The following is a 10,760-nucleotide window of genomic DNA, read 5'->3' on the forward strand; positions in this document are numbered from 1 at the left end:
AGCAATAATCAATAACAACCAGAACTAACACTTATAATACTTCATTTAAAGGCTGCCTGTGTGAGCAGAAGAGCATGTGGGTGGACTGGTTTTGGGTGGTGTGCATTGTGGGAGATAAATGTCCAAACTCTGTGCAAAAGGGAGTGCCAATGGTGGGGACTGTGAAAGGAGGCAGAGATAACATGGCATGCCCTTCTATTAAGCACATCCCTGACATTAAAGCAACCCAGTAACCCCAAAAGTGACTGTAAATGTGCACCTATGCACACGGGACAGGCCCAGATAACACTATGGTCTGTCTCATGTGTCTACATCATTTTCTCTGCAGCTCTCTGCTCAGTCAAAGCTGTTCTATATAGTTGGAGCGCTCTACTGTTGTTAAGGACCTACTGTATGAACGCTATTCAAAGATCTTCTATATAAAGGGAACACTGCTGTATTTTAGGGCCTTCTGCAAAAATCCTAGTCAAAAATGTGGCAGAAGCGCTTAGGCATCGACTTCAAAAACAACAAAAATTGCCAATATGACAGGTGCACACTGCTAGTTTTAAGGACCTACTGCAAAAATAGTAGTCAGAGATCCTCTATACTGTATATAACACTTGGCTGTTTTTAAGGACCCACTGCAAAAACGCTTGTCAAAAATTCTGTATATGACAAGAGCGCTGTGCTGTTTGAAGGAAGTCAGCCAACACTCTACTTACATGTAATTTTTCAGAAAAAGGCAGGTTTATTGCATTTAAATACGTCAAGACATCCCCTAATAGCTTTCGCTACAACAATTACAGGACTGCATGATGCTGACCCGTTAAATAAATTGATAATAGTGTAATAAAATCCAATCTAATAAAAAAACGAGCAGGTTAAACAATGAGGATACACACACTTTGGACATTCACGTGTAAACATTCATCCTTCACCTTTCATTAGTAATCAAAACTAAACTCTCAAGGAAGTATATTGTTTTGTTTGACATCATCGCAGTACTTTATCGGTTTGACCAGCTCATCTATCCTGCACTGCTACTATTATGCAACTGTCAAAATAAAGAGATAAAGTGGAAAGATGATAAGAAGTGTATGTAGACAACAATAGTGTCCATTTGACCATGGACATTGAAGACATATGTATGATAATGAGAGGCAGTACAACAGCTTGTTTTGGACTCTTTCACAAAGACAAAGTAAAGACATGTTTGGAGTGTAGAAAGGAAGAGGGGCCAAAAGAAGAGCGTCCATCCAGATAATGGAGGTTTTTTGTTTCAAGCTGTATTATCTGTAAAGTGTTGGCTTTGGCGCCCCCTAGCTGGGAGAGAGTGCAGGACTGTTGTCAGTGCTGATGTTCACCAGGCACTCACTGGACTTGAGGCTTGAGAGAGACTTGCAGCTAGGAAAGGAACCTAAGGAGCCACAAAGTCCCATCAGGGAGGGGGTGTAGGCCTTTTCTGCAAAGATGGAAGGACAAAGTGTTTGATTTTGTTGGGGGGGGGGGTTTCCAAAAGGAGAACAGCGGCATGGCATTGTGGCTTACCTGTGCACCAGGCGCCTCCGTTCTGCTTCCCTTCCATCCTTGGGGGGTCTGAATCCAGGCTGATCTCCACTGAAAGCAGCTCTGTGCTGGAAAAACTCCTCCTGAGGACCAACAACAATATAAAGATCATTTTAAATAAATCCATCCATCCATCCATTTTCTATGACGCTTGTCCCCACCGGGGTGGCGGGGGTATGCTAAAGCCAATATTTTAAATAGATACATATCTAACATATATAAAACAACTAGGTGACTTAAAAATATATATTTATATTTAGAGTGATACATTGTAAAAAAATGCAAATAAACTGGATTAAAATTATTATTAATACTAATTATATACATTGGATTTATGAGATATTTATTCTTATTTATATACAGCATATTTTTACTATATCGCTACTGGCTAAAAATATATAAAATAATTCGACCAAAAAACATTCCATTTAGAGTATTCCATTTTTTAATAATTAATTGTATTATCTTAAATTTGATTTATTAGGTACCTATTCCCACAGTATATTACCATACATTATGCACAAATTATGCAACGTTAATAATAGTTTGTTGTATCTAGTATATACTGTTGTAGTAGTCATAAACAGCATTGATAAATATAAGAAATGCAAGTATTTTCTGTTGTTTTGACATGAAAGCAAACCTGCGGAAGAGCTTGACATCATCCTGGCTGCTGTAGGGCTCAAGTAGAGGCCATTGGTTCACTAAGGGGATGGCTAGGTCTTTGGCCAAGTGGCTGGTATCGCATGGAATCAAACTTGTTCTGTTAAACATGGACACGGTATTTACTATAGCACACGCTGAGGTATATGGGGAAATGTACGTGAAGCTCCCGGGCGCTCACAGTTGCTCCTGAAGCTCCAGGACGACGTCCTCCAGCTCCTTCTTCTCCTGCTGGCTCTGGCCGTGGAGCGCTTCTAGGTGGGCTTTGAGCCTCTTGTTCTCCGCCTCAGTGTTCTTCAGCTGAGACTCACGCAGATGCACCAGCTCCTCTAAGTAACTCTGACAAACCAACACACACGTTTTGTTGTACGTTGTTGTATACTCAGCCACCAGAACATTAGGAACACCTGGACACCTAACTGAGATATAATACAAGAGCTTTATCAAAAAAGTATGCCTTTAACGCTCATTTTTAATTGACACTGTCATTGATGTTGATTTAATTTGCAACATTTACATACTGAGAGGGAAATTGTAACTGCCTTGTTGGGCTGTATGAAGTCATTAAGACGCATGCATTATTTGCTGCTAAACTAAGGAAAATGTAAAAAAAAAAAAAAATGCTTGACATGATTTTCATATAAACTGGTTAAGTGGTTTTAATTTTTTTGATAAAATGTAATTTCCATGCTTGGTTGTGGGGAAAATTAGGTTTTTTACTCAATATTAATGGTGGCATAAAAATATTGAGTACATTGTGTTTTCATATCTAACTATTTTAAAAATGATCTTACTTAAACAATTAAATATGAAATGTTGACAAAAGACAAAAAAATAGACTAGGTTAGACCCTAGGTTCCCAAATTGGGGTACACAGATTGCCATAGGGCGTGTGTGAATAAAAATTAAAAACGGCTTGACTACATTAGCGCCGAAAACTGAGATTTACGAAATACGCTCGAACACGGTACATGACTGTGAAAAGCTTAGCAACCACTGGTTTAGACTTAACAGCGCCACTGCTGGCTGCAGCTTTGTACTGCACTCCATTTTGCCTCAATTACTTGAAGATGCCATTGACTCATTAATGCCTAACATCTGACCAAAATTATTCAAAATCAATTAATAAATTATGAAAAATGCCTCTCCCTAACACTGATGCAACAATTAACGTCAGTCATAAACACATTGTCAAATTACTTATTATTATCTTAATTAAGGGACAATTATTTGGTGTACCTAATGTTATGTGCAGTGCATTATTCATAAGCACGAACCTTCTGCGCATTGACAATCTTGAACCTCTGCTCCATCTTGCGACACTTGGTGCTCCAGCTCTCCTCATCGGGGACTAGGGGGACGTACGGATGCTCGGGGGCGCTGTCATCGCTCGTGCTGCTGTTGATGCTCCGCCTGTCATCGTCATCGTCACTCACGTAATCGTAGCTGTTTGACGGAAGCAGGGTTGTTTTAATTTTTTTATACATACCATAGTGACCCTGATATAAGACGGTATTTTCTCCTTCCACAAATTGGAGTCTCAGGTGAGGAGAGGAGAGTAAGAGCTTTTCTTACTGTCACTCAAACACACCAGTGACCTGGTTACAGAGAGACCAGCTGGAAGAAGTAGTTCAGTATTTTCCTTTTATTGTTCCAAAAGAGGGGCCGTCTTATACTTGGGGTCAACTTACATTTTTTTGTGTCTATATATACCTTTGAGTAAATTTCAAATATGGCGTGTAGTCAACAACTGCAGAGGATTTGCCATCCAAGGCTTCCCCTTTAAGACAGAAACTGAAAAAGAAGACGAGACAAATATAAAAAAGGTAACATTTTTGACACTTTAAAAATGTCTCCAATGAAGATCACCTAAAGTCTATAGCTCCGAGGCCTATTAGCATCCCAGTTAGCACGGTGGCTTCTTCTCTTAGCATGATGGCGCCCTCTGCATAGAACCGCCTGCAGACGCAGGACAAAAATACAAGCAGGTGAAACACAGCTCAAGATTACTGCACAAAACAGTATACTGTACATTGACCTCTAACCTTGTGGTCCTGGTGTCCCTCAATGCAGTCGAGACGTATTCCGACAACCTCTTCTCCATCAGGGCAACTCTCATCCAGGCTCGGCCCTAAAGGTAATGGTCATGGTTTAGTTTGTTTCCAACATGTTGAACAAAGTTAGTTACATTGAAGTACACACAATTCAACATATTGGAAAAAGAGTTTATTCATCCTGCCTCTTGAAATAAAAATGTCTGAAGGTTAAAAACACAGTATTCTATGTTCATGCTTACTTTAGCTCGTGAGGGGCTGATATTTTCCATGCTCTCGATGCTGTGAATGCAGCTGTTGGGCACTTTGGCACAAGTCAGTCGGATGAAGTCCCAGAAACTTCTTTGGCCATCGAACCAGCTTCCACAGCCTAAAATGTCCAAAACACACAAAAATAAGATTTCACTTCTTTCTCTGAATCAAAACCTACACCAATGTCACCTACAAAGCTTAGAGTGAAGCGTACCTCAAGGCTAACAGTATACTATCATAATGTACAATGCATTAGCTTTTTATGAACAAACATTTAGGACACAGTAAGTTTGGTCATTTTAATGTAGCACTCAAATATTGTATACATTAAAAAAATATTGTTTTAAAGTACATGCAAGAATTAATACAAGTCTAAAAAGTACAGAAAACTAATTCCTTGCCTTAAAGAATATTTAAAGTCAATAAATGAATAAAATAATACATATATTCCAAAATAAATAAAATCAAACAAGAATTAATTATTCTGCTTTAAAAAAAAGAATCAATGAATTAAGTTATAAAAACTAAAATGACAATTAAAAACCTAACAAATAATAAACAATATAAAAATAAAAATATTACCTCTCCTTAGGAATACAACTAAATGGATTAAAACTAAATACAAAACAAAAAATAGCAATATAGCAAATATAAAATTGAAAGAAAATGTATGTCTTCTTAAAAAAATGATCTTACTAATTATTAATGAATTAATAACTTAATTAACAAAAACTGAAATAATACAAACACAAAATATCCTTATAACAAATCCAAAATATGAAGAAAACTAATTCCTCTCTTTAAAAAAATAAACAAGAAAATAGATTCATTAATGACTGAATAAATACAAATAAAATAATAACAAAAAACACACAATTAAAAAATGAATTACAATAAATATCAAATCTAAAGAAACGTATTGTCACTGTTGTTGTGTGTGTGTTTTTTTAAATTATTTTTTTTTTAGCTTAAACAACATTTAAAACAATTTTTTAAATCTACGCATATTTATCACCTTTAAAGCGGTGGCTGAGGATGTGCTCCAAGATGGCCGCAAAATTGATGAACTCCTCTGATGAGTCATCAATGGGCTCAGCCGTGTATTTCTCTAAGAGCGTCTTAACCGAAAACCTATAGGGGAGGGACAGAAGGAGAAGTTGCTGATGTCACTACATCTCAGTCATGTTTTACTGGATAACTCAATAACAAGATGACTCGTGCGTAACGTAGCTCATTTTGATTCCAAAACTATCCCTTTAAGTATAGATTATGCTTTTGTGAATTTCAGCCTCTAATTTGAATTCCTACAAGACAATGTTTAACCCACCATGTGCCAACTAGCCAAATGATCTGACACTCATTGTTCCAATGGCATCAATGTCCCATTCATTATAAAATATAAACAACAAGCACTCACTTGTTAGCTCTTTTACCATTAAAGTAAACAGTTTTGGATTATTTTAACCATATTAGCAAATACACAATCCAAATAAGTTTATATCATAAATTAGTTCAACCAGTTCACATTTTTAAGCCACTTTTATCCTTGGCTATTTCCATTTTTTTATGCTTCTATTGAAATCGGCTTCAGAGTTTGGTTGGACTCACTATCGCCCTCTGTGGTAATAATTGCTAGTACAGGCTGGTTCATGATAAAGCCAAATTACAAACTGATGGTGTAATGCATCTACGTATATACCACTGCAAACCACAGTGACATTACAGACTGGTTTATTGACAAAACCACGAGCACCGCTTTATGATGCACTGCAGTTATGCACCACTGCAAACTATAACAACAGTGATTCATATACAAAATTGTTACATCAAATATTATCGAAGCTTTGTTATCTTTGTGTAGGCATACTTCGGGATATGGCAACATACTGACAACAATAGAATAGGCGACAAATGCTAACCATAAGTGCTTCAACTCCAAAATTGAAATCCAAGAAAGCTAAAATGAGTTAAATGTCTATATAGGGAAAGTGCACACAGGCCTCTCCTTTGGTGCCTCTGAGTCCCTGGGGTACCAGCCAGTCCTTGCCCCAGGAAGGGTGTCGTCATGGCAACCATCAGTGCATAATGTGCAAATGAAAGATTAGAATGCTAAACTTAGAGGGCATTATGTCTTTATTATTAATATTATTATTATTATATGTTGTTTTATATCTTATTCATGCCAGCACAAGCCGTCATATCAGGGATTTAACATGATGATGTCATCTAAGGTCAGGAGTGAACCACGAACACAAACAATGTACAAACAACACAGATAAATCTCATATGCTGAATAAGATGTATGATAGATTAAAACTGACCTGCACACGGTGATGAGGTTCTTCCTCTCTACAGCCACGCTCCGAGAGGATGGGTTTTTCGACACATCACCCATGGCCACACAGACGGGCTCCATCCGATCACCAAAGGACCTCTCCCTGCCTGCCACCTGCCCTCCTCCTCCTCATTCACACACTAAAGTGGAACAAAATGGTGGGGCACACTCGGAGTTATTGCCACAAAAAGATGCAACCCGAACTCAAAAGTTGCGTGTCTTTTATGTTTATCACCAACAGACTGTTCGAACGTCCCTATCCTCTCATCCTCGTAGGCTCCACCTCTATCTCTGACGTCATCGCCACGCGACTCGACCAACTAGCTAGCTAGATTCTATGTAGCTTAAAAAAATAGCCATCAAACTTTCCACCAGCAAGTTCTACTATAGTGGAAACTTATTTATAAACACAATTATAGCCCACACAATACTCCCATATGGATTTGTTGTTACTTCAAAGTTAGAAATAAAACCGTCTTTATACAAAAATGGTATGAAAAAGGTCATTTGGTCTGTGATGCATTTACTAAACAACAGAGGTATTATGACATTTGACGAGTTTACGGTGAAATATACATAAACAAAAAAGAATTCCAAAAAATTATTAAAGCTATCCCTTTAAACATTGTGATGACAGCATGTAATCTCTTTCACAACCCTGACTATCAGACTCCTGTCCTCCCGTGGCTCTTAATTAATGTTTTGGACATTACAACTACCAGAATAGCAAATTCAACAATTATGTAATTTTTTAACTAATGTTTATTTTCCTATATTCAATCAAAACTCAATTTCACAATTATTATTGTTAACTCAAAGGGAAAAAACCTCAACAAATTATATAAAACTTCCAATTCCCCCTAAAGCCAAAGAAATCCATTATAAAATTCTCACGGATGTTTACCCTTCAAAAAGAGTTTCTTAGTCATCGTTTTAGTATTGATGATAATGTTTGTTGTTTTTGTGATGGGGATATTGACTGAACATTTCTTTTTTGAGTGTATGTACAGTGAAGCATTATGGGATGATGTACATTACTGGATTTTCTCCAAGATTCCAAATTTATGTGAATTTTTGGTTAATGATATTATTTTTGGTGCGTTTAGGAAACAAAAAAAAAGAAAATGTCTTGAATGTCATTATTATTTTGGGTACATTTTTTTATTCAGAAATGCCGTTTTTTGAGAATCACACCATCCTTTCACACCTTTCACAAAGAACTCTTTTACACTTCTTCTCTTCAATTACATTTATAGACAAAAAACAAGCTGTAGAACTAATGGACACAAGATTTTGAATTTAATGGACAACCACTAGTTTATGAAACTGTTGTTTATTTAAGGTTAATTTATTTTATTTTATTTAATTATTTTTATTTACATGCATTTTAATTGCAGTTTACTTTTCGTTTGTCTTTTATGTTTTACTTCCTATTTGTTTTTTAATACTGTATCATAGCCTGTTCTGACATTTTCTTGAAAGTTATTTGATCGCGTTTTTACGTTGCTCAGTCTTCACCTTCATAAAAACGAGCATAATTGTACCACCTGAGACGATACCTACCTTTTTGGTGAAATATCGACAGCATCTATGCCAAGGGTGGCATCAGTATCGGATCGATACTAGCGTGATGTGAGAGAATTATTTCAGTTCGCTTCAGGTTCTTTTCACAAATATGTGTGCTTTTGTTGTATCGCTCACATTGTGTATATTTACAAACTGGGGGAATGCACTTTGGACACAGGAGAGCTTTGGGGGCAAAAAGACAAAGGATTTGAATGAGAGCCAGTAGTTTTTGCTTTTGTTTACTTCTTTTGCTGTATTAAGTGTACTTTGCTAAAACAATTGTATGTAATAAAAGGGAATATATTGTATTATTCTATTGATATTGTTACACTGTCATATTGTATATATTTTTACATTTTTTGTTAAGATATTGTTCACAAATACTGTTGTTTGATGATATTTTTTTCTTTGCCTAAAATATATGTCCTGTGTTTTATTGCCATTATAATCATTTTCAACATTTTAAAAGCCAAATCACAAAATCATTCAACGAATTTGAAAAATGTATTAAAGTTACGGTATCTGCAATACTGTTCCTGTATTTACATGGTTATGGATTGATACCAGTATTTTCAGTATCGCCCAAAACTGACGTTATTTAGCTATGAAGGACAAAATATAAGAAGCAGCTGCAGTGTAATGCAAACCACAACCATGGTAATAGACACAGTAAAAATAATGACATCTGCTAGTTTTCATCAAAAATGAGCATTCTTGGACCTCTTTAAATTTGTGCAGGGATTCCTAATGTTGTGGCCAATGAGTGTATCAAATTAGAACACACATAACTGTGAGTGCCGGCTCTGCAGGTCTGAGTCAGTTCCTGAGGTGTGTGAAATTCATGATGGTGGTGTGAGATTATAAAGTCTCAGAGGAAGGTGGCGATGTCTGGCTTTTGCACCGGCACCTTAAGGCTGTCAGGACTGATGAATGAACAGAGACAAGGCTACCAGTGAAGGAAGCACCCAACCTGTCTAGACGTGTGTGACCACAGCCGGCTGTGAGGAATAATCCCATTTGGATAGTGAGCTTGGTACAACAATAAATTCACGAGAAAGTGTCTGAAGTTAAATCTCCAAGTCAACTGGGGCGCTTGTTTTATGGTTTAACAGGTACATTCACAATAATACGTATTACTTACAGTATTTTGCCCTATTTTGATCATTTGAAACATTACCGGAACTTCTTTCCCTGGGCCATTGATTTCACATAGCCTATAGGTAGGAACTAGCGCTACTTCGGTCAACAACAGCAGCGTGTCAAGCGCGTGTCTGTTTGCTACTATTAATCATGGCAGACTTTGTGAGAGCCGCCGCCGCCGACTACTTTTGGACAAATGAGGATCCTGAATCTTATCTTTTTGAGCCTGAATATACGGAGGATGAGCTACAGGTTTTAGAAGCTGAGCCCGCAAGAAAAGAGAATGAAGCTTCATAGCAGATGGGGGGCAAGTCATTACACCGGCATGACTTGGTGGTGTAAATGTGGTGCTTGTCAAGCCATGGCGACAGAAATGGAGTGTGACATACAGTGTTACCATTGATGGAAAGGCTTTGTGTATATGGCGAAGAGGACATTGCTCCATGAGATTGCATGCACGAACAACGAATTGTTCTCGTTAACTAATCCTGCAGGGATAGAAACTTTTTTCCACCTACACAAAATAAAGTGCAAAACCAGTTGGACCAGTCGGACAACTCAATCGAGTAAGTCACCATGAAATTGATTCTGATACATGGAGCACATAGCACATGATATCACAACACAGCCTGTCTTGCCGTGTATAAACAAAACATGAGGGATGTCCAATATTGGCTTTTTTGCCAATAGCCGACATGCCGATATTGTCCAACCCTCAGTTTCCAATTCCTATATCAACCGATACAGATACTGATATCTGTAACATCACATATCTCCTGTCATGGAATTAACACATTGTGGTGACCGCCAATATCGGTGGGTCGATATTATCGGACATCCCTACAAAACATGGAATGTGGGCTAATACTTACAGATAATTTGGTTGTTTATTCGTAGTTGATGATATGCTTGTTCTTGTTTCCCAGTCAGTACAGATTGGTGTCCTATCACATTGTTTTGAATTGGGCTCACTACCTCTCTGTAGTGGCGTGAGGCGCTGTATCATTACGCAAGAAAAATGCAGTAGTTCTTCATTTTAGCTGCCACAATAACAATGTCACTGTAGCTTGGTTTACATACAGGTCAGTTATGTACTGTAAATAGAACATTGTTGGTGTTTTTTTGAGGGTTCTTTTTAGGGCTTTGCAGTCAAAATAGGCGTGTCCTGTTACGTGCAATGTTAGCTCCCACATGCTAGCTGT

General features: G+C 37.4%; 1 protein-coding gene across 2 annotated transcripts; it reads right to left on the reverse strand.

Annotated features, from left to right (window-relative positions):
- Positions 1-729: 729 nt before the first annotated feature.
- On the reverse strand, positions 730-10,609 carry LOC129176733 (RUN domain-containing protein 3A-like). 2 transcript variants are annotated; one of them, XM_054767074.1, is made up of 12 exons: positions 10,431-10,609; positions 6,839-6,992; positions 5,533-5,648; positions 4,508-4,635; positions 4,257-4,342; positions 4,081-4,170; positions 3,925-4,005; positions 3,489-3,657; positions 2,393-2,550; positions 2,192-2,311; positions 1,531-1,631; positions 730-1,444 (listed from the first exon to the last, which is right to left on the reverse strand). In XM_054767074.1, the coding sequence occupies exons 2-12, from the start codon at positions 6,931-6,933 to the stop codon at positions 1,302-1,304; spliced, it is 1,287 nt and encodes a 428-aa protein (XP_054623049.1). In that variant the 5' UTR covers positions 6,934-6,992; positions 10,431-10,609; the 3' UTR covers positions 730-1,301. The 2 variants fall into 2 exon arrangements, with proteins under 2 accessions (XP_054623049.1, XP_054623048.1); XM_054767073.1 differs by lacking the exon at positions 10,431-10,609 and having other exon boundaries at positions 6,839-7,124.
- Positions 10,610-10,760: the final 151 nt, after the last annotated feature.

The sequence above is a fragment of the Dunckerocampus dactyliophorus genome, chromosome 2 (genome assembly GCF_027744805.1).
Source record: "Dunckerocampus dactyliophorus isolate RoL2022-P2 chromosome 2, RoL_Ddac_1.1, whole genome shotgun sequence".
Taxonomy (NCBI): domain Eukaryota; kingdom Metazoa; phylum Chordata; class Actinopteri; order Syngnathiformes; family Syngnathidae; genus Dunckerocampus; species Dunckerocampus dactyliophorus.

Bases quoted from the DNA above. Each gene is read 5' to 3' on its own strand.
- LOC129176733 (XM_054767074.1), bottom strand. From the start codon at position 6,933: ATGGAGCCCGTCTGTGTGGCCATGGGTGATGTGTCGAAAAACCCATCC. The intron at 3,658-3,924 runs GTATATATAGAC...TCCGTCAAACAG, and splicing joins TATTTGAAATTTACTCAAAG to CTACGATTACGTGAGTGACG. The intron at 1,632-2,191 runs GTTTGCTTTCAT...GTTGGTCCTCAG, and splicing joins GATGTCAAGCTCTTCCGCAG to GAGGAGTTTTTCCAGCACAG.